The 23,135-nt window shown below is 45.3% G+C and overlaps 2 protein-coding genes and 1 non-coding gene across 10 annotated transcripts in view; 1 reads left to right on the top strand and 2 right to left on the bottom strand.

Moving 5' to 3' along the window:
• ric8a (ric8 guanine nucleotide exchange factor A) overlaps positions 1–11,470 on the bottom strand; it is a 513,564-nt gene extending 502,094 nt beyond the window's left edge. The window contains exons 1-2 of one of the 5 annotated variants that reach the window (XM_075691022.1): positions 11,082–11,470; positions 9,406–9,453 (exon numbers count right to left, since the gene is read on the bottom strand). In XM_075691022.1, coding sequence (XP_075547137.1) covers positions 9,406–9,453; positions 11,082–11,162 — 129 coding nt within the window. In that variant the 5' untranslated portion in view covers positions 11,163–11,470. Of the gene's footprint in view, positions 1–9,405; positions 9,454–9,842; positions 10,069–10,970; positions 11,033–11,081 lie in introns of those variants that run through there. The other 4 variants (XM_075691025.1, XM_075691023.1, XM_075691021.1 and 1 more) reach the window with 4 other exon arrangements.
• Positions 2,135–2,207, bottom strand: TRNAS-UGA (transfer RNA serine (anticodon UGA)). Its single transcript has one exon. It is a non-coding gene; the product is annotated as a tRNA-Ser (tRNA).
• Positions 11,471–12,117: 647 nt separating the features above from the next.
• On the top strand, positions 12,118–23,135 carry LOC142580161 (uncharacterized). Of its 4 annotated transcripts, none has more exons than XR_012827600.1 (3): positions 12,118–12,643; positions 17,535–17,662; positions 23,013–23,135. XR_012827600.1 is itself a non-coding variant. In XM_075691020.1 (3 exons), the coding sequence occupies exons 1-3, from the start codon at positions 12,581–12,583 to the stop codon at positions 21,366–21,368; spliced, it is 705 nt and encodes a 234-aa protein (XP_075547135.1). In that variant the 5' UTR covers positions 12,118–12,580; the 3' UTR covers positions 21,369–21,925. The 4 variants fall into 4 exon arrangements, 1 of the variants encoding a protein (XP_075547135.1); XR_012827601.1 differs by lacking the exon at positions 17,535–17,662 and adding an exon at positions 15,196–15,346; XM_075691020.1 differs by lacking the exon at positions 23,013–23,135 and adding an exon at positions 20,855–21,925.

Below are 23,135 nucleotides of genomic sequence, written 5' to 3'. Positions count from 1 at the left end.
AGGTCTCTGAATACCTCCTGTAAACACGTTGTGAATAGCATTGCAGAGATCGTATCTCCCTGCCTGACACCTTCCTTTATTGGGATTTTGTTGCTTTCTTTATGAAGGACTACGGTGGCTGTGGAGCCGTTATAGATGTATTTTTACATACGGCTCGTCTACACCCCGATTCCGCAATGCCTCCATGACTGCTGAAGTTTCGACTGAATCAAACGCCTTCTCGTAATCAGTGAAAGCTATATATAAAGGTTGGTCATATTCCGCACGTTTTTCTATCACCTGATTGATAGTGTAAATATGGACTATTGTTGAATAGCCATTACGGAATCCTGCCTGGTCCTTTAAGGGATGGTTATATTCAACCCTTATATATAGCCGTATGTAAAAATACATCTATAACGGCTCCACAGCCACCGTAGTCCTTCATAAAGAAAGCAACAAAATCCCAATAAAGAAAGGCGTCAGACAGGGAGATACGATCTCTCCAATGCTATTCACAGTATGTTCACAGGAGGTATTCAGAGACCTGGAGTGGGATGAATTGGGGATAAAAGTTGATGGAGAATACCTTAGCAACTTGAGATTCGCTCATGATATTGCCTTGCTTAGTAACTCAGGAGACCAATTGCAATGCATGCTCACTGACCTGAAGAGGCAAAGCACAAGGGTGGGTCTGAAAATTAATCTGCAGAAAACTAAAATAATGTTTAACAGTCTCGGAAGAGAACAGCAGTTTATGATAGGTAGCGAGGCACAGGAAGTGGTAAGGGAATACATCTACTTAGGGCAGGTAGTGACCACGGATCTGGATTGTGAGACTGAAATAACCAGAAGAATAAGAATGGGCTGGGGGGTGATTTAATCAAAGATGGAGAAGACATAATGCTTGGAAAACTGGTGGCTCTCTATACAAAGTGTATCAATTTCAAGGGTCCCAGAAAACTGGTAGAATGCAAACATTATACTAATTCACAAAAAGGGAGACAAAGAATTGAAAAAATATAGGCCCATTAGCTTACTCCCAGTATTATATAAAATAATCCCAAGATAATCTCCAATAGTATAGGGGCAACACTGGACTTCAGTCAACCAAGGGAACAGGCAGATTTCAGGAAGGGATACTCTACAGTGGATCACATCCATGTCATCAATCAGGTAATCAATAAATCCGCAGAGTACAAGCCTCTATATGTGACTTTCATAGATTACAAAAAGGCATTTGATTCAGTAGAGATACCAACAGTCATAGAGGCATTACGTAATCAAGTAGTACAGACCGCTTACGTAAATATCCTGGAAAATATCTGAAGAGATTCTACACCCACCTTAATTCTACACAAGCAAAGTAGGAAGATACCTATAAAGAAAGGTGTCAGACACAGTTTCTCCAATGCTATTGATTGCATGCTTGGTAGAAGTATTCAAGCTATTAAACTGGGAAGGTTCAGGAGTAAGGATCGACGGCGAATACCTCAGAAACCATCAGTTTGCCGATGACATTGTTCTATTCAGCAACACTGCAGACGAGTTACAACAAAGTATTGAGGACCTCAAAAAAGAGAGTGTAAGAGTGGGGTATTAAATGCCATATATTAATATTATATTAATATGCCACCCATATTATGCCACCCATATTAATAAGAGTAGGATTAATATGCAGAAGACAAAGATAATGACGAATGACCGGGCAAGGGAACAAGAGTTCAGGATCGCCAGTCAGCCTCTAGTCTGCAAAGGAGTACGTTTACCTAAGTCAACTCATCACAGGGAACCCTAATCATGAGAAGGAAATTCATAGAATAAAAATGGGTTGGATTGTGTATGGCAGACATTGTGTATGGCAGACATGGCAGACTGGAACCTTACCATTATCATTAAGATGGAAAGTGTACAATTGGCGCATTTTACCGGTGCTGACATATGGGGCAGAAACTTGGCGGCTGACAAAGAAACTTGAGAACAAGTTAAGGACCACACAAAGAGCGATGGAATGAAGAATGCTAGGCATAACCTTATCATGAGAAGCCAACAAACACCGACACCAAGGACAACATAGGGTAAATTACTTGTGCTAAATAAATTAAATAAAGAAACGATAAATTAATGGAAAATGAAAGTGGATGAAAAAACAATTTGCCGCAGGTGGGGAACGATCCCACAACCTTCGCATATCACGTGCGATGCTCTACCAATTGAGCTACCGTGGCGCTGTTCCATTAATTTATCGTTTCCTTATTTCATTTATTAAGCGCAAGTAATTTCCCCCATGTTGTCCTTGGTGTCAGTGTTTGTTGGCTTCTTATGATATGACTAATAAATATTGGGCCCCTCGGTTAACCCCCTTTCTTCTCGTTTAAGGGTCTCGAATCCGGCAACATTGATGCTGTGGGATGTTGTGTCTGCTGAAGGACACATCCCAACATAAAAAATGGAACTGTTTATTCGATTAGTGATGGCAGCGGACGAGCATACCAACACTACGCTCATCTCGGTAGCGGAAGGAAAAAGGCAACTCTTCCCAGCCGGGCAGCCTGTTTTCATAGCCACCGTCGGTGATGCATGTCTCGGGTGACACAGCGGTGGCGCTGTGTTTTATGGGTAACGCAGTCAAGCATGTAGCCGTGTTACGCTGGGCCGGATGATAACAAGGCAAAGGCTGCGCGGAAATATATGCAGAGTGTATCGCCACATCACCCCCCCCCACGGAGTGGAGAGCCCTCAGGGCTTGTAAAAATCTGTGCAGTATACCCAATGTCCACAGCGTGTAGTGACAGAAGTAGGCTGCAATGTCGGGGGTCGTGGATGGATGCCTGTGGGTGCAATGGTATTTCCTGGTTCGGCGGAATCAATGTAGGCCAGCTTCAGCCGGTCGATAGAGACGCGGACGTCGTTCCCATCCCGGTGAAGGTTTTGCCGTCGCGACGGAGAACTGGGTAAGGTCCGCTGTAAAGTGGCTGGAAAGGCCTGCAGACAGTGTCGTCGCAGCGAAAAGTGTGCGTGCACATTGTCAGATCCTTGAAGACAAAAGGGGCAGTCTTACAGCGACGTGCTGCATGTGACGGGCGGAGGGAAGCGATGGTGCGTCGGAGCCAGGCGATGGAATCGGTGGGATCTGACGTCACAGTGGTGGATGGCGGTGCACCAAGAAATTCGCCTGGGAGACGGAGTGGTTCCCCGTAGACGAGCTCTGCGGCTGTAGCCTTCAGGTAGCATGTGTGGGTTCATTGACCGGTTGCCTTCACCCAAAAAGATCACGTTTTCGTGACGCCTGCTGCACAAAGGATGTCCCACATCTGTCGCCAAGGTCTGCGAGTGGTGGTGCTGGCTAACACTCCCAGGATTCCGCTAGAAAACATAAATACCCAAGAAAGTGGATGGGGAAATGGTGCCACGGTAGCTCAATTGGTAGAGCATCGTACGCGAAATGCGAAGGTTGTGGTATCGTTGCCACCTGCGGCAAGTTGTTTTTTCATCCACTTTCATTTTTCATTAATTTACCGTTTCTTTACTTCATTTATTACACATAAGTAATTTCCCCTATGTTGTTCTTGGTGTCAGTGTTTGTTGGCTTCTTATGTATGATATGACTAATAAAAATCGGGCCCCTCGGTTAACTCCCTTTCTTCTCGTTTAGGCATAACCTTGAGAGACAGAAAGAGAGCGGCTTGGATCAGAGAGCAAACAGGTATAGCCGATATTCTAATTGACATTAAGAGAAATATTGGCACTGGGCAGGTCATGTAATGTGCAGGTTAGATAACCGTTGGACCATTAGAGTAACAGAATGGGTAGCGCAGTAGAGGACGGCAGAAGACTAGGTGGTGTGATGAAATTGGGAAATTCGCGGGTGCTAGTTGGAATTGGTTGGCGCAGGACAGGGGTACATTGGAGAACGCAGGGAGGGAACTTCATCCTGCAGTGGACATAAAATAGGCTGATGAGGATTGACGGTTTGTCAAGCGAAGCTTGTACTGCCTCACTCGTGTTGGCATCAGGGTTGCTGTTGCCGTATGAAAAAACCCAAGCTGCACGAAAATAAAAATTGTCAAAAAATTGCTTGTCGGGCTGCGTATTCGAACCACCGACCGAGACCACCAAGTTAACCAATTCTGCCGCTGTCGGTCCATCATACGCGCCCTTTAAAGCAGGGTTTTATATGCATGAAGAAGTAGACGCAGCTCCCTCCGGAGGAGGAAAAGGGTGTGATCACGAGTTTGCTCGCCTTGTGCCCGCTGTTTCCTGCCAGTCAGATGGGAAGGCTGCATTTGGTTCAGTCTGCTGAAGAGCAGGCTGTGTTGAGGAAATGGCAGCGGAAACGGGCCCGTGAACATGCTTGTGCTCGCCGTGCAAATCCAGAGCTTCAGCAAGCTGAAGTCAAAGCACAATGACAACGCCGGGCTAATCCAGAGATTCGGGCTGCCATCACCAAAGCACGACAGCACCAGGTGTGGCGGAACTGTCAAAGGTCAAAACTTTGGGAAAGTATGACAGAACTCCACCAAACATTCTCCAACCTCAACAATCAACAACCGTTCCTCATTCACGAACAACAATGTCTCTTTAATGTGTCTCAAACGCTCAAAAGCATGAACCAGCCACTCCCCTAGGGTTGGGCAACCTTCACATGCACCCCTGTTCCCGGTAGGGGAAGGGTATTTATTTTAGTGTCATGGCGCACTCTGAACTGTGTGTTCTGAGCCTTAGCAAGTTCAAGATGTTTCCGAGCAAGGCATGCTTAAAATGAGAATCCTTTTGAAATGCTAATACGAGTGGCCAAGTTGGCATACCCAGTGACAGTTGGCATCAAAGAGGTTCATTGAGGAGCAGCATTACCCAGTAGCTCAAACCTAGACATACTCTTAGGGGTGGGCAGTGCAACCTGGACAAAAGACAAAAGTGGACGATACGAGCGCTTTTGTCCTTCGTCCGGATTATGCTGCCCACCCCTAGGAATGTGTTCAGTCACCAACACGCCAAGCTTGCTGTGTTAATGCAAACTTGGACCCAAGTTAACATCGGAACAGTTCACTGAAGAGCGGCACATGCCCAGTGACCCTAGTCGGCATCAAAGAAGTTCCCTGAAGAGCCGAACATGCCTAGTGGCTCACACCCAGTAACTCAAGTTGGCATCTGGCATCAAAGAGGCTTACTGAAGAGTGCCACATACCCATTGGCACATACCCAGTGACCCTAGTTGGCATCAAAGAAGTTCACTGAAGAGCTGAACATGCCTAGTGGCTCATACCCTGTAACTCAAGTTGGCATCTGGCATCAAAGAGGCTTACTGAAGAGTGGCACATACCCATTGGCACATACCCAGTGACCCTAGTTGGCGTCAAAGAAGTTCACTGAAGAGTCGAACATGCCTAGTGGCTCATACCCTGTAACTCAAGTTGGCATCTGGCATCAAAGAGGCTTACTGAAGAGTGGCACATACCCATTGGCACATACCCAGTGACCCTAGTTGGCGTCAAAGAAGTTCACTGAAGAGCCGAACATGCCTAGTGGCTCATACCCTGTAACTCAAGTTGGCATCTGGCATCAAAGAGGCTTACTGAAGAGTGGCACATACCCATTGGCACATACCCAGTGACCCTAGTTGGCGTCAAAGAAGTTCACTGAAGAGCCGAACATGCCTAGTGGCACACACCCAGTAACTCAAGTTGGCATCTGGCATCAAAGAGGCTTATTGAAGAGTGGCTTATAGCCACTGGCACATACCCAGTGAACCTCATCATCATCATCATCAGCAGCAGCAGCAGCAGCAGCAGCAGTCTGGTTACGCCCACTGCAGGGCAAAGGCCTCTCCCATACTCCAAACCACCCTGGCCATGTACTAATTGTGGCCATGTTGTCCCTGCAAACTTCTTAATCTCATCCGCCCACCTAACTTTCTGCCGCCCCCTGCTACACTCCCCTTCCCTTGGAATCCAGTCCAAAACCCTTAATGACCATCGGTTATCTTCCGTCCTCATTACATGTCCTGCCCATGGCCCCCCCCCCCCATTTCATTTTCTTGATTTCAACTAATATGTCATTAACTCGCATTTGTTCCCTCACCCAATCTGCTCTTTTCTTATCCCTTAACGTTACGCCCATCATTCTTCTTTCCATAGTTTGTTGCGTCGGCCTCCATTTAGGTAGAACCCTTTTCGTAAGCGTCCAGGTTTCTGCCCTGTAGGTGAGTACTGGTAAGTCACAGCAATTATACACTTTTCTCTTGAGGGATAATGGCAACCTGCTGTTCATGATCTGAGAATGCCTGCCAAACGCACCCCATTCTTATTCTACTGATTAGTATTTCCATCTCATGACCCGGATCTGCCATCACTACCTGCCCTAAGTAGATGTATTCACTTACCACTTCCTGTGCCTCGCTACCTATTGTAAATTGCTGTTCTCTTCCGAGACTGTTAAACATTAGTTTTCTGCAGACTAATTTTTAGACCCACTCTTCTGCTTTGCCTCTCCAGGTCAGTGAGCATACATTGCAGTTGGTCCCCTGAGTTACTAAGCAAGGCAATATCATCAGCGAATCGCAAGTTACTAACCTATTCTCCATTAACTCTTATCCCCAGTTCTTCTCAATCCAGGTCTCTGAATACCTCCTGTAAGGACGCTGTGAATAGCATAGGAGAGATCGTAGTTAGTTAGGGAAGGGAAGCGTAGCAGGCGGCGGCAGAAAGTTAGGTGGGCGGATGACATTAAGAAGTTTGCCTTTCTTTATTGGGATTTTGTTGCTTTCTTTATGGAGGTCTACTGTGACTGTGGAGGCTCTATAGATATCTTTCAGTATATTTACATATGGCTCGTCTACACCGATTCCGTAATGCCTCCATGACTGCTGAGGTTTCGACAGAATCAAACGCTTTCTAGTACTGAATGAAAGCTATATATAAGGGTTAGTTAAATTCTGCACATTTCTCTATAACCTGATTGATAGTGTGAATATGGTCTATTGTTGCGTAGCCTTTACGGAATCCTGCCTGGTCCTTTGCTTGACAGAAGTCTAAGGTGTTCCTGGTTCTATTTGCGATTACCTTACCTTAGTAAATAGTTTGTAGGCAAGTGACAGTAAGCTGATCGGTCTATAATTTTTCAAGTCTTTGGCGTCCCCTTTCTTATGGATTAAGACTATGTTAGCATTATTCGAAAATTCTGGTATGCTCGAGGTCATGAGGCATTGCGTATACAGGGTGGCCAGTTTCTCTAGAACAATCTGGCCACCACCCTTCAACAAATCTGCTGCTACCTGATCCTCTCCAGCTGCCTTCCCCCTTTGCACAGCTCCCAAGGCTTTCTTTACTTCTTCCGGCGTTACCTGTGGGATTTCGAATTCCTCTAGACTATTGTCTCTTCCATTATCGTCGTGGGTGCCACTGGTACTGTATAAATCTCTATAGAACTCCTCAGCCACTTGAACTAGTATCTCATCCATATTAGTAATGATACTGCCGGCTTTGTCTCTAAACGCATACATCTGATTCTTGCCAATTCCTAGTTTCTTCTTCACTGCTTTTAGGCTTCCTCCATTCCTGAGAGCATGTTCAATTCTATCCATATTATACTTCCTTATGTCAGCTGTCTTACACTTGTTGATTAACTTCGAAAGTTCTGCCAGTTCTATTCTTGCTGTAGGGTTAGAGGCTTTCATACATTGGCATTTCTTGATCAGATCTTTCGTCTCCTGCAATAGCTTACCGCTATCCTGTCTAACGGAGTCACTACCAACTTCTATTGCACACTCCTTAATGATGCCCACAAGATTGTCGTTCATTGCTTCAGCACTAAGGTCCTCTTCCTGAGTTATAGCCGAATACCTGTTCCGTAGCTTGATCCGGAATTCCTCTATTTTCCCTCTTACCACTAACTCATTGATCGGCTTCTTATGTACCAGTTTCTTCCGCTCCCTCCTCAGGTCTAGGCTAATTCGAGTTCTTACCATCCTATGGTCACTGCAGCGCACCTTGCTGAGCACGTCCACATCTTGTATGATGCCAGGGTTAGCGCAGAGTACGAAGTCTATTTCATTTCTAGTCTCGCCGTTCGGGCTCCTCTACGTCCGCTTTCGGCTATCCCGCTTGCGGAAGAAGGTATTCATTATCCGCATATCATTATGTTCCGCAAACTCTACTAATAACTCTCCACTGCTATTCTTAGTGCCTATGCCATATTTCCCCACTGCCTTGTCTCCAGCCTGCTTCTTGTCTACCTTGGCACTGAAGTCGCCCATCAGTATAGTGTTTTTTGTTTTCACTCTACCCATCACCTCGACGTCTTCACAGAAGCTTTCGACTTTCTGGTCATCATGACTGGATGTAGGGGCGTAGACCTGTACAACCTTCATTTTGTACCGCTTATTAAGTTGCACAACAAGACCTGCCACCCTCTCGTTAATGCTATAGAATTCCTGTATGTTACCAGCTATACTCTTATTAATCATGAATCCGACTCCTAGTTCTCGTCTCACCGCTAAACCCCAGTAGCACAGGAAGTGCCCGCTTTTTAGCACTTTATATGCTTCTTTTGGCCTCCTAACTTCACTGAGCCCTATTATATCCCATTTACTGCCCTATAATTCCTCCAATAGCACTGCTAGACTCGCCTCACTAGATAACGTTCTAGCTTTAAACGTTGCCAGGTTCATATTCTAATGGCGGCCTGTCAGTTGGCATGAAAAAGGTTCATTGAAGAGCAGCACATACCCAGTGACCCTAGTTGGTGTCAAACAAATTCTCTGAAGAGCAAAACATTCCTAGTTGCACCTAGTGGCGCCTGCCCAGTGAGTCAAGTTGGCGTCTGGCGTCGAAGAGGCATATTGAAGAGCGGCACATACGCAGTGGCACATACACAGTGACTCTAGTTGACGACAAAAAGGTCCACTGAAGAGCTCCAAATACCCAGTGACCCAAGCTGACACCAAAAAAGTTCTGCAGAGCAACACATACCCAGTAGAACAGACCCATAGACCCAAGTTGGTCTGACGGTGCATCTCAAACCACACAGAAACCTAAGTTGACGAGAAAATTGCAAGTACCCTATTAAGGGAAGCCTGAAGATAGTCACCTAAAAGTGTGTGAACTTACCAAATAATGTTAATCACATTAAAATAGCAAAACAGCTTCACGTAATTATTGATTAGGGTGGCATGGCCATTTCTGTTTTGTGTCCTCCTTAGTTCACTAGCTTATGGTACAGCTGACCTATCAGTCCACACATAAATTTGTAATGCTTGACTAGATGGGCATTTTCTTGATATTGTGAGCGGTTTGTACTGCCACTACAGTTAGTGATCGGCAGACCAGGCATTTTTAGCAAATCAAGACAAAATGCAGCAAGAGAACTTCCATGTGCAGCTCAAAGCTTTGAAATAACGGGCCTGCTCAAGAATAAGGACCGACTTACCTGCCGATCATCCAGGCTTAGGTCAGGAAAAGTGAATATCTGGGCATGCTGCAACAGGAAAGCACATATTCCGTTAATCATCAGCAACTTTACCCACTTGTACAATCCATCATTATATATTTGCATACATGAAAGTATATTCATACATTCCAAAAGTTTTGAAAGACTGCATTTTTGGTCTGCATTGTCTAGCAAACCATCACTGGTTTTACAAACACTGGGAGACACCATAGCAAATGACTACAGATTAATACTGGCCACCTAATTACAGAATGTCTGGTCAAGCGGTGATGGCAATGTAGGACTTGTCCCACACTGGTCTTGAAACCTTGCATTTCCACAAACTTCTATGACTGGCACATTGGCTATCACCATATCTTCCCGTTATTTTTCTCTACATACTTGCATCAAATAAACTGCCGGTTGACAGCCAACACCTGTGTTGTTGTCTTCTGTAGTCCTGCTTGTCTGGGTTGTTTGTCCAATATGTGGAACTTCAACCAACTAGCCCAAATCGGCACTCTGGGCGAAAGTTTGCGCATACTGATAAGACACCTCGTGGAATCCGGATACTCTGACCAGATGCTGACAGCAGTGCCGCAAAATGCCTGAAGCCCGCAAAGAAAACACAGAAAATCCGTGCAGCAGACAAAGGTTTGTATGCTTGCTGTAAGGCAGTATCACCCTATCTCGCATAAAATAACAAAATATAGTCAGCAAAATGTAAAGTTGGTGCTGTCGGCACCCATCAAGCTCAAAGGAATGTGTGCAAATGCGAAGAACCGGAGATCTAGGAGGTACCGTCAAGTCCAAGTTGCGCTCTACATCCCTTTGTCTTGCGGGCAGCCGTGCATCGGACAGGCTGGCCGGCGTTTGAAAGAAAGGCTACGAGAACACAACTATACAGGCAAAGCGTCACCGGAATGTGGAAACCTCGCTGTGCATTGCTCGAGGTGTGCTTGCCAGCCAAAAGTTGAACGAACCACCAATATTACCACCCACGACAAACAAATAATGCACCGAAAAATTATCGGCGCACTGCATAGCGAAGAAAGGGTGCGTGTGTCAGCGCACCATCCGTAGCACATGGGAACAATTTAAAGAAATTTAACTGCCGAAAAAAAAATTCGCGCGCATACAAACTTGACGTAGATATATATGACCATGTACGTGATACGTTGCTAATTGCTTATCCATGTGCCTTTTCCACCGTCAATAAACAGTCGATAGTGTGCGCTTCATGTGTTTGTAGTGTCTCAGTTCATCACGTCCTTGGTCCAGCGCGGTATTCCATCATTTCCAAGAACTAAGTGGCCATCCAAAGCATTCTCCGAACAGCCGTTCTGCCAATGTTACCGTGTTCCTCCATACATCACGCTAATGTTGACCTTAGGCTAGTTGGTTCTTCTTGAAATCAAGGAAATCGCAACCTTCAAACGGGACGGAAAGAAAGAGACACAGGTCAGCCACTCGTTCGTAATTGCAAGCGCATAAAAATATTCAAGGAAATTCGCGGGTTCACCAATTGACGATTGAACGAAACGCTATTCACCGCGCGCACTTACTAATCACGCCTCAGCAGTGCCAATCGATGGGGAGAACAGCAACGACACAAAAACGACAACATGGGAACACGCAGAAGCCGACGCAATCCCTACAGCCTGCTGCTCGCTCACCTTTGCATTAAACTCCTTCAGTAAGCTCTCAACCTGGTCGTGTGACGCGCCCAGCAGTTGGTCCACAATCGGTGGTACCATGCCGAGATGCGCTAGCCTCTGCGCTGCACCACGCAGTGCTCGACGTTGGCTGCTGGTGGCGTAGATTGTGCAAAACCGTAAACTGCCTCCGCGCTGCAGGAAAATTGGGAACAGACGTTTCTTTCTCGGCTAATATGCTTCAACGAAACCACACGAAACTGAGCAGCCGGCGTATCAGTGCGATCAGTGCGCGAAGCGGGGAAGATGCGCTAAAAAGCTACTGGTGGCGCTGCTCGGACGCTCGGATTAGAGTTACTGTATGTGCTACCGCAGGCATATACAGTAACTCTAGCTCCATAGAGTTTCTCACTATAACACCTAGAGGGTAATCTGGCGCCACCGTCTATGGGAGTTTCTTAAGGAGGCACCGTGCCGTCATGGGAATGACGGTTTATGTGTCTGCGAGGCTCGTGTTGGCTGGTGTTGTAAGAGGCTTCGTCTAAAACGTGACTATGGCTACGCAAATAACGCGTTTTCAAAGTAAAATCTTCATAAAATGTTTCCATTCACACATATTACATCTTTACTCACCAACAATGCATGACCAAGCGAAGAAAAGCAACAGACGACCAACTGTTTCAAAGCGAGCGCGAACCTTGTCGTCTGTCCTCCAACTTTAGCGGCCCGCTGATACTTTTTACGTAACATATAATCATACGAGCAATAACAAGTTCTTATAGTTAAACAGAACATGTTTTTGCGTAATAATAAAACCAAAACAACTTTTCACGCGCTGTTTTAGTAGAAAATGAATCATTGTGACAAACGGAACGGTGCTAGCCAAGCAAGTCTTCAAGGTCATAGAGTTTCCTGGAAACTCTATGTTCAAGGTGTCCTGTCTCTCCAAGAACGATGCCAATCCGAAGTGACAACATACCGGCATTCCCATGCATTCCACAGCGCAGCAGCGCCAGGTTTCCCTCTAGTTAATGTAGTGAGAAACTCTATGCTTGAAGCGGCGCGAAAACGGAAACATACGAACTATAATACGGCCGCCAACGGCCGCGCACGTGTGTCTCGTCTGGTCGGGAGGCTGGAATATGCCGCGTCTCGTCGCCAGGGCGGCGTGCAACGCACTCTTTGCGACGCGCCGCCTATCCAGCGCTGGTTCCCCATGGTTATAGTGAACTAGAATATATTCTAGTTCACTATACCCATGGTGCCCCGGGCGCGTATTTTCATCCGCTAGCAGCTACAACGGGGCGTGGCACTATAGGCCAAAGCAGGTCACGTGACTTCCGCTGCTTTGAAAGAAGTCAGCTAAAAGCGAAGTGTACTGTGGCGTATGTATTGTTAAACAAGATTTCGTAAATCACAAAAATACTGTACACGACGCCAATTGCTGAAATTGACGCCTGTTGGAAGCTACGACACTTACGGCACCGCAACCTCGCCCTGGCAAATGGCGACGCCCTAGGATGAGCACTGCTGATCGAGCTACCGAGCGTCGGTGGAGCGCCACAGCCTGCAGAAAGCGAAATGTGAGTAAACTTTTACATCATTAGCTGTGCTGTCTCAATCGGTGCGCTTGACTGTGCTACTAGAAAGCGTGATGAGTGGGCTTGCTGGTATGTACTTATGTCGCGTTCGTAGCATTTGCTGTGTTGACGCCAGGTATGTACGCTTCAGCACGAGTTGGAATTGTTGGTCGCTGACACGGTCGTGGTCGCTGCGAGCGCGTGAGGTCCAGGAAATGAAGATGCAGTGTTTATAATAACAATAATAACTAGAGAGAGTCAATGTTTGCAGCTGCTTATTTAGATAGTCTCTCTCTCTTAACCGTGGGAAAGTGCAAGTAGAATGCTGGGCAAGTTTTGCACTTTTCTGTTCGCGCTTACCCGCCGTGGTTGCTCAGTGGCTATGGTGTTGGGCTGCTGAGCACGAGGTCGCGGGATCGAATCCCGGCCACGGCGGCCGCATTTCGATGGGGGCGAAATGCGAAAACACCCGTGTGCTTAGATTTAGGTGCACGTTAAAGAACCCCAGGTGGTCAAAATTTCCGGAGTCCTCCACTACGGCGTGCCTCATAATCAGAAAGTGGTTTTGGCACGTAAAACCCCAAATATTATTATCTGTTCGCGCTTTTCGAGTGTGCAAAGAGGACAAAACGCGGGTAATGGGACACATGCATGCAACATTACGAACTATTTGAATGAACCTTAAACAAAACTTTTATGGTGACGCTTTCTGTTACCTCCTTTCTGCGTTATCCGCATCATGCTTATTGCAGCTTCGGTGGATAGTTTAAAAAGAAAACGAGAAACCCTCGGTTGCAGAGGCAAGAATCTTTATTTGCTGCATAAAGATACTCTGAATTAACGTCGATCATGCCATTCACAATAACACTGACAAATTTAATTACTTCAGGTCACTTGTTACTCAGTCAGCTGCATTGGCTGTTTTAGAGTTCCAAGAAATATGAAAGGATGTTAAAGACACAATTAAGCTTCTACGGAAAAGATTTGCTGACAGCCAGCTAAATGAGCAAGATCAGCTGTGAAGCCTGCTTGAATAGCAGGCTTTACTGCCAGTGTACCCTTTGGCTTATATGTATCGCCTGTGTGGGCACATCAGAAGGTTAAAAGCCATTGTTACAAGTCTCGCCACATACTGCTTGATGTTGTGCCGTGTTCAAATTCTGCAAACGAATGTAGTCCTTCGATTTCATGAAGCACATTATTCATCATGAGCAGGCAGCAAGGATTCTCAAAGGAATCAATGAGTCTGCCCCAACGAAATCTGGAATCTCTTCTGATGTTCTTCAGCGCACAACTTTTGGTGCAACTAGGCCCTCGGTGAGACCAAGGTGCATGTTGCTCAGAACAGTGATAAGCCATTGACATTAAAAAAAGTGCCCCATTTCACAAAAAAACAGCTACCTTTAAAAGCTCAGTATAGGCAGATGCACCCTCTTCTTTTTGCGACTCTGCTGAACCTAGTGCATCAAGCAAAACAATATAAAGAAGACTGCTCAACAAAGCTGGGAGATGTTTGATCGCCTCAAGCAAGGGCCTCTGTCAAGAAAATAAAGAGACATGTGAAACGCAGTCTATGTTAAAACATTGATGGCATTAGTACTGCAGCAAATAAATGTTACAGCATGGTCAACCAAGGTTGACCTTGAAGGTGGTACAATGTCATACAGTTTCTATATAACGATAGCTGGTACAAGGAAAGTACAACCGAATTTGAGCCAATCCCAAAGACAGTGCCTCAAAGCACGAGCTCCCGAGAAACTACCACATGACACACTCTCCACACATCTCAAAGGGCTAGTGGGCTTCGGCACATTAGGAGTCTCCGTCCAATCATAGCCTAGTGATTAGAGCATTTGGCTGCTGTGCTCAAAGGCAGAGGTTCGATTCCATTGTTGGTCAGGCATTTCTTCTTACTACAGAGGTCCAAGTTGAGTAGAGGCATTGCAACAAGGCTAGTGCATCTATGCAAACAGTAAAGTTAGCTAGATCTCCATGCACAATGTTTGAGGATGCAGATGCAAAATGCAAATCAATCACTGAATGCATTAATGTGGATGAGGTGCCCAAAGATGGAGCTTGCATTCCTGAGAAGAGTAGACACTGCAGCAACATTAGAGCATGATCTGTGCTAGAGCTCAACGAGGGTGTGCCAGTATAAGCACAGGCACTTCGTGTACAATATGACAAGGCAGCTGTCTACCGACACCATTCCCTATGCTTATGTCATGTGCCTCCAACAAACATCCTTGAAAGACAACCCGCGGATCTCGCACGCTCAGTTGATCGCAGCACATTCAATGATGCAAGGGTCAGACCTGTAGATGAGTGGAGCGGGAGAAACAGAAGAGCTCTGAAGCACAGACAGCATAGGTCTCATCCAGCGAGCAACCCGAATAACAAACTATATAAGGGAAATGTAATCATGTAATCATTCAAGTAATACAGTTTTGTTATCATCTTAAACGAACCGACACTTGTTTTTCCAGCATGTAATCATTCAAGTAATGCAGTTTTGTCATCATTTTAAACGAACCAACACTTGTTTTCACTGTCAGCATGCGGCATCAAGAGAGTGCTCAATGAGCAGAAGCTGGATATTGGAGTTATACAACGAAGCACGTCCAGCAAGCAACTAAGGGGAGCAATTCACAAGCGCAGACAAGGGTGCTTGACAACTCTAAAGTTGAAAAAAAAAGACAACTTGAAGTGAGTGTCACCGAGCAGTGTCATGTTGAACGGGGCCCAACTTATGGAGCAAGGGCCTTTGACTAATCACTACCCTCCTAAAGGTTGCATGTTCCGCTATTTTTAAATTTATTCTCCTTTGCAAAAAGCTGCTCTGCTTTCAAGGTCGTTTCTAGAGTGAAATTTTCAGAAACAGGACGAGGTACTTCTCACGTAAATTAAATTTCTGCTAACAGAATGAAAATATCAGGTATTGTACATATGGCGACAACACAAAAAATAAACTTGGTTTTCAAGTGATGGGATATTTACAGTTTTTACACTTCCTAAAAAAGAAGTGGCTGATCGCGCTGTCACCACAGCAGCTGGTGCGCGCAGCGGCTATTCTGGCAAATGACGCACCTTGGCTTTGCTATAAGAGCCCTGTCTGGATGGAGCCAGCATCACTTCAGAGCGATCCAGGCAGCAAGTAGCACCTTCCATGTACTAAACCCGGACCTTGCATCTTTGCAGGTACATAAGCGTTCAAATGTTCATCTCGAGTTCAAATTATAGCTGCTGGATCGCTCTGCATTGTTGCATTGTTGCTCTGTTGTAGGAAAATTGTAATGGGTGAAAATCCGCTGAAATCATTTGGACAGGTTCTTGCGGACAAACCGCCGGGTACCATTAAAGAACTAGCTAAAGTCTTGGTTGACATAACCTCAAAGCTGGAAAGTATCACAACAAGCATCAGAGTTGACATAAAAAGCTTAGTAGCAGACAACAAACAGTCCCAGAGGGACATGCAGGACATCAAGACATCCATGGATGTCATGAATAGGACATTTGAGCAACTAAGGACTGACGTGCACAACGTGCACCACGAACTATCAGAAGTGAAACACCAGCAGGCTAGCATTATTGGCGATGTGTGCCAGTTGCAGGGGGAAGTGAGAGAAATGCGACAGGAAATAATCGAGCTCAAGCAATACAGTCGTCGGAACAACTTGCAAATAAGAAATGTTCCATTGTCGGCAGACGAATCGCTGCCAGACATGATGCAAAACATAGCGACTTGCTTGAAGATGGAACTTCGTACTGAAGATATCGATGTACTGCATCGAGTTCCGACCAAAAACAAGGCTCAACAGAATATTTTGGTAAGGTTTACCTCCATTGCAGTCCGAGACAAAATGATAAAGAATGCCAAGAAAGAGAGATTGTCTACATTGGCCCTTGGCTTCCAAAAGAATGAGCCCATATTCATTAATGAACACCTCTGCCAAGTGAGAAGAGAGAAAAATTGGAAGTATGTATGGGAATCGCAGGCCAAAATTCTAATGCGGAAAACCGAGAATTCTCGTGTATTGCACATCATTTCTGAAGACGACCTGAAAAAGGTAGTTTAGAGCCTCTAGAGCTAAGTCTTGTTTGCCACACCAATCATGGCGTTCTCTAGAGCCTCTAGAGCTAAGTCTTGTTTGCCACACATTCTCAATCCGTGATGGCATTCTCAATCCATGGCATTCTCAATCCGTGATGTTGAACGGGAATTCCACAAAACCCAGGGTATATCGATACTTCACTGTAACATTCGAAGTTTTCGAAGAAACAAAGATACATTGTGTTCCTTTTTGGCACAGCATAATTTTACCTTTGATGTAATTGGCTTAACGGAAACTTTATTAAAAGAAGGTGAGCACATCTCCATTCCGGGATACAGTCTTGTAAGCAATCCCAGGAATGCTGTATCGCGCGGTGGTGGAGTGGCTCTACTAATCAAGCAGACGGTACCCTTTAGGATTATCACCGATACTGAGATTAGTAACAGTACGGTTGAATCTCTCTTTGTTCTTTTAGATTCACGTTCAGTTGTTGGTGCAATATACCGGCCACCAAACTGGGCATATGAACTGCTGCCAGTACGATGCAAGCATAAAGCATAAACAGTGGCCTGCTCCAGGAGCGGGCAACACGCGGCAGCCCTCCCTGAACCGCTGCTTTCTGCAGATGACGACAGGTGGCGACACTGCCAGGGCTGCTTTTCAGACAATTTTTCCCATAGACGACAAAAGTTTCTAATTTTTGTCTTAAAAAACAGGCGACTAATCCTGCCAAGTGTTATACTAAATGAAGTCGATGCCAAAATGCAATAGTTCTGCAAAATTTGAGCAAGAACAATGCAGTGGTGAGTGCAAAATCTATTTTTTTTATTCACCACACACAGTCAAATATTCAGGACCATGTACATACCGAAACACGTATTCTCAGCAGAATGAGGCATGAGGAAAAATCCGGAGACAACTTTGCACATCCTGATGGAATGTGGAGGGATTCACCCAGTGGGACCCATAGGTAATGTACATAGTCCAGAAACGCTTGAATTTAGCAAGAGATAAGCAAGACATTTAAAGTATTGGTGGAAAAAAAGCAGGGAAGAGATTGATAGAACCGGATGTGTTACAGGCATAGGTAGCCACACAAGGTAGATAGAGCAGTTTTGAGGAAGAAAAGAAAGCTTCAGGAGATGTACGCAAAAATGCTAGAAAGAAAAACATGTACAGCGTACCTAATTAAATCAAAGCAGGCTAGGTGGCTATTTCTCACCGCTCCATTTCGAAGGGGATGCCAATGATCATCATCATCAGTAAGCTAATAATTGTATTGCTAGGTGATGCCACCCTTCCATACACATAGAGTTATTGCTCTACAGGTGAGCCTGCCACTACGTGTAATGTGCGCTTTTTGCACTTACAGCTGTAACCAAATGGGTAGAAGATCAGGCTATTACTTGTTTGAAATTAATAGCCAGATGCATTTCTTTTTAAGTGATGCTTCCCTTGCCTGCTTTCCTGGGTCTGGTGTGCCTGCCTAGCTGTTGGGTTGTTTGTTACTTCGTCGGATATATTTGTGAATTTAAGTACGACGGTTATCGGGAGTACCTGCAAAGTGGCTTATATAGCCTTTGAATGCTCACCAAGCATGCCCACATTTGTTTGCATACCCAAAAATAACTTCCTGCGTAAAGCTTCAACATGCAATGTCAGCTCACGGGCATCTCTAAAGAACCTCGATCCCTTAATGGAATGGTGAAGTATGTTTAACGGATTTTTTAATTTAGCCGATTTTCTTTACATAGCTTATGCACAGTCATATGGGCACTTTCAAAGTCCTTCGAACCAAAGATCCTTTACTTCAAGGGAGAATGCGCACTGTCACACAGGCACAGCAGAGGAGCCCTACTGGAAGGCAGCTTTTAGTCAAGGGAGTGTGCATTTGTCCTTGGAAAGCTCAAGGGAATACTTTCGAGCCTAGAGGGCGTCCAACAGCAGAAAAAAAATATCTAAAATATGAAAGTTCAATTTTTACGTCTTCAGAACAAGCTTATAAGTACTGAATACTATTGCTAAAGTACTAAACACTTTCGAGACACCTGCAATCATTATGAACGCGACTGTGCAGCAGCGCCGGCCCAGCCTGTCGTCAGCAGCAACATCGACGCAACACGTGTGCCATGCCTAGAGTTAATAGTGCCATGTGCGATTTGGTTCTTCGGTTAGCGGTTGCTAGGCATCCCAGTCTCCTTGGCTTTTTTCTGCGCATCTTCTTCCCTCGTCACTTTTGTTTTGTAGTTCTTTATTTTACCGTGTTTACGTGTACCTACCGCTGCCTAGCCACAGGGAATGAAACAAAGCTGCTGAAGCAAGGGCAACACTGAATAATCGACGCCAACATGCGGTGTACGAAGCGGTACACATGGTGGCCATCATTGCAATAAATACATCTGTATTTGGTAAAGTAATGCCTCTAGTACGCGTGGATTTTGTTTTGATGTTTCTGTGTATTAGGAAAAATAAATATTGCTGAAAAAGAATATGACAAATTTATTATAAGACGCATTTGGGCCATATTTTTTTATTACTATCGAGGTGATGGCAGCGCTAAGGATACATTGCAGTTCCTGTTAAAAGCTTCAACGGAGACCATCTGGAGACCGTGTAGCACCGAGACATATCCCTTGAACTAATGTGCCTTTGAAAGCTCAATGCTCCTTAACTTCAAAGGACCTTTGACTGGGGCTAGCTCTCATCAAACCAAACCAGTCCTTATACAACATCAGATAGGTATCACCAAAGCTTCACAGCATGTGTCTTGGATGTGCTTAACTTTTTTAGGAAGTGTCTACTCAGGGAGAACCCAGCCAGCAACTGATCAACCCACCCCAGAACACAGGATGGTGGACAAGAAAAATTTAAAAATATTCAACAAACGCTCCTCTTGGGTACAGGAAGGCAACATTATTGCAAACTGTGACGAGGTGTGCTTTTAGGACAGGGACAGAGTAAGGCACAGATCAACAAACAAGAGCAGACAACGTTTAGCTATGTGCCCTACTCTGTCCCTGAGTTAAAAACGTACCTCACCACAGGATTCAATTTCAACTTGCCCAAGAAGCAGCACTCTTAACTTTATTGCACTTCATTCAATGTTCTTCTCCTGTGATGCAATGTCAAACATTTCAACTGCCACTGTCCCAGTCATTAGCCTCTGGATTGCGGCTGGGTTCCACTTCATTGTTGCACTCAGGTGGACATGCAATTAGGCCAGCTTCCCTGAAGCCTGTAGTTATGGTATACATAGGCACTGTGGCCCAGGCTTTGTGGACAGATTTGGCCACTTTGTCAAATGAAGTGGGCTTCATGCACCAAGAGAATCTGATGCTGTTCTCAGCATCTGTCATTTGTAAATCCCACTGGCGCTGCAAAGCAGACATAGAGCTGTGTGGTAGCAGCAGTATCAAGTGGCTACAGCATTTTTGCCTTTCCACTGATAATAACCATGGATGATCAATTTGTTGCCTTATTTGATTTCGGAGTTGCAGCTGGTGATGCGCCCTTATACTGTACCTCAATAGAAGGCATTTTCTAAAACTGACAGAGAGAGAGAATAAGCTTTAGTGAACCAACTTTCTACCAGGGGAGGGGCCCTTATTCAAAGGTTCTTTTGGCCGCTAAGCAGGCACGGGCCACCAGCTCACGCTGGTCTTTCAGGCTGGAGCTGAGCAGCACAGCCTCCCCTTGGGATTGGTGAGGGATAGCAGGTATTGTAGGGTTCCGTTGGCATAATTGGCACAGAATGGGCATTATTTGCTGTGTTTTTCAGGGTATGAGTGGTGAAGTAGGCTTAGGTGTCTTGAGCGCCAGTAGCCAATTGCCTTTTCAGTATCATTTTTTAAATATAGTGGCAGCTTCATTCTGTCCACATCAGAGACATTGATCGTAGTGAAGTGGTGTCCTGTAAAGGGACTTTGTCCTTCTTGATGATGTGACTAGGGCAAACATTAAGATTGTCAATTCGTTCTTAAATTATTCCTTGAAGTTCTGCAGCTGCTTCTCAGTTACCTGGCAGCTTTTGGCACATGATTGTGCAGCTCGAATCGCCAAGTCGTGCCTCGTGAATGTTGTAGACATGAACCATGCTGGTCTACTGACAAAACTATCAGCATTCACATATTTCACCAATGTCCCTGTGTGTCCCTGTGTGTAGAAGCACGGCCGACTCGGAGTGTTGGTCGCGGTGCAGTGCCAAGGACAAGATGACCACCTTCAACGAAATAGTGAAGTGGTACAGACTTAATAGACAGACTATGCCGCCACCTCACCCGGGGCTTACCCGGAAGGAGGCAGTGTTATACAGGCAATTACACATGGTGTCCCTGCTCACCCCGGTGCTAGCTAAGCACGTGTGTCCGAGCGTGTACGCGAGTGATGTGTGTAGACTGTGCGCTAAGGAGAGAGCCACCGCGGCTCACATCCTTTGGGACTGTAGTATAAATCCACGAGAAGCCAGCGAGAAGACGACGATCCCGCCGCAGCTAGAGGCTGCAACGAGGAGCTATGACCAAGATACACAACTCAAGGCCGTCCAGCAGGTCTCGGCAGCGACCACGCGAAACCGAGGAGAAGGGGGGCAGCACCCCCAGGAAGGGAGCGGCGGCCCTCTCAGATCCGCGGAAGTAGCGAGGAACCAAGACCTCGAGGAGCACAATGCACGAGACTGACCGCGCAGTGGCAGTGGCCGCGTCGCGGTAAAAGCTTGTCCTCCCTGCGTGGAGGGAGCCTAACCGACTCTGCAGGCATTTTCGCTAAAGTTGTTCTCTCTCTCTCTCTCCCTGTATTCAGATGCAACTGCACTGTTGATTCTCCTGCCTTCAGCCCATTGCACTGCAACCTATGATCAATGATGAGCTCCCATTTCCGGCCATTCTGCCTTTTTACCCTTGTTCAGGACCTTTTTGCCCTTTGTGGAGCTTGTACTTTCTGAAGTTATCTGCCAGTCACAAATCGTTATTTTGCTGACAGTGAAGTGCTATCCTGGTGCATGGTTATCATTCTTGACTGCCAGGGCAATAGCAGGCAATTTAAACTTGGTAGTATAATGTTTAAATTTTCTTATCATTCATTGTGTTCGGCAGCTGATAACAGCAACAGCGTAGTGTGCCAGTGGCTGAGCCATTGATGAAGAAAATGAAAAATGAAATGTAGCTCCTGTAGAAACCTTTCATTTTTAAAAGCAGTTTCCTCCACTCTTACCAAATAAATTTTGATTTGAACACTTCTACTTCAGTTGTGTCGGTGGGCCTACACCGCCACCAATGCCAATGGATTAGCTCGAAATAAGAACAACATAAGAAACATGGACACACTCAGTGCTGACTTCCAACCTGTTTGTGCTTGTCTCTCATGCAGTTCTTTTTTTTAAACATGAACTGCCAACATGCCCAAGTATCTACCCTTCATAGCCAGGATTGGCTTCCTAGTGGAGCAGGAACATGCTCACACTTCTCTTCTTTTCAGCTCTGTGAATGTTTCATCTTCAACTTTTAGAACATTCAAATGATGTTACCTTTCGTAACTGCATATACTCCATTCCATACATAGCAGTCAACGTTGTGGAGGCTAAAGAGACTTCTTGCAGTGGCTTCATTTGCACTTCGAGCTAGTTTGATGCTTTCTGACCACAATTGTGCACAACTGTTTTATATATAGGCTCAGTATTGAATTAAACAAATTTTAATCCTTACAAACAAACGTACTGTGGTATACGGTGGCTAATCGTTGTTTTAGATCATTTTTGTTTTTTGTTCTTCTCGAATTTTTTTATTTTCAACCCGTCGAGCAGCCTCGCGTACATGCTCGTGTGAGCGAAGGATAGATGGAACACACGGAGTGATAACTTTTCTTGACCGAACTTCTTGCGTAGCTTCCACAGTGTTGACTGCTACGTATGGAATGGAGTATAGTGAACGTATGTGCCATTTGTGCCATCAATTTAGTGGCAAGTGCATAAAAAGCATAAAAATAAGTGGTAGGGCATCAGAGGTTGCACAATGCGGTGTGATGTTTCGCTACTGCTCCAAATCTGTCGCAGGCAGTTCTTTTACATTATGTTGCAGAAAGAGCACATTTTGCAAAGGTGTACTTATTTCTATAACTCAAACTTTAAATCTGTTCTTGAAATAGCTCGCTGCACCATTGCTGATACTTTCTTAGCATGCTTAGGATCCCTATTCTTTTACCAGTCATGCATAACATGCATGGGCCGAGTTGTGGAATGTGTTGGCACAATAGCAAAGCCGTGGGTTTCTTTGTGTGGTAGCAATGCAGATGAATATGGATTGCTGTTTTTTTTTTTTTTTTTGCAGGCGCATGTCATGGTGGTGCTGCTGCGTCAAGTTTTGCCAGCAAATGACCTTCTGCAAGTGTCGCTGACAGAATGTTCTTCCTGTTTTTTTATCTATATTGCAATAAATAGCTTTTGAGCAAGA

The sequence above is a fragment of the Dermacentor variabilis genome, chromosome 4 (genome assembly GCF_050947875.1).
Source record: "Dermacentor variabilis isolate Ectoservices chromosome 4, ASM5094787v1, whole genome shotgun sequence".
Taxonomy (NCBI): Eukaryota; Metazoa; Arthropoda; class Arachnida; order Ixodida; family Ixodidae; genus Dermacentor; species Dermacentor variabilis.
This window is presented reverse-complemented; position numbering and strand designations above follow the sequence as displayed.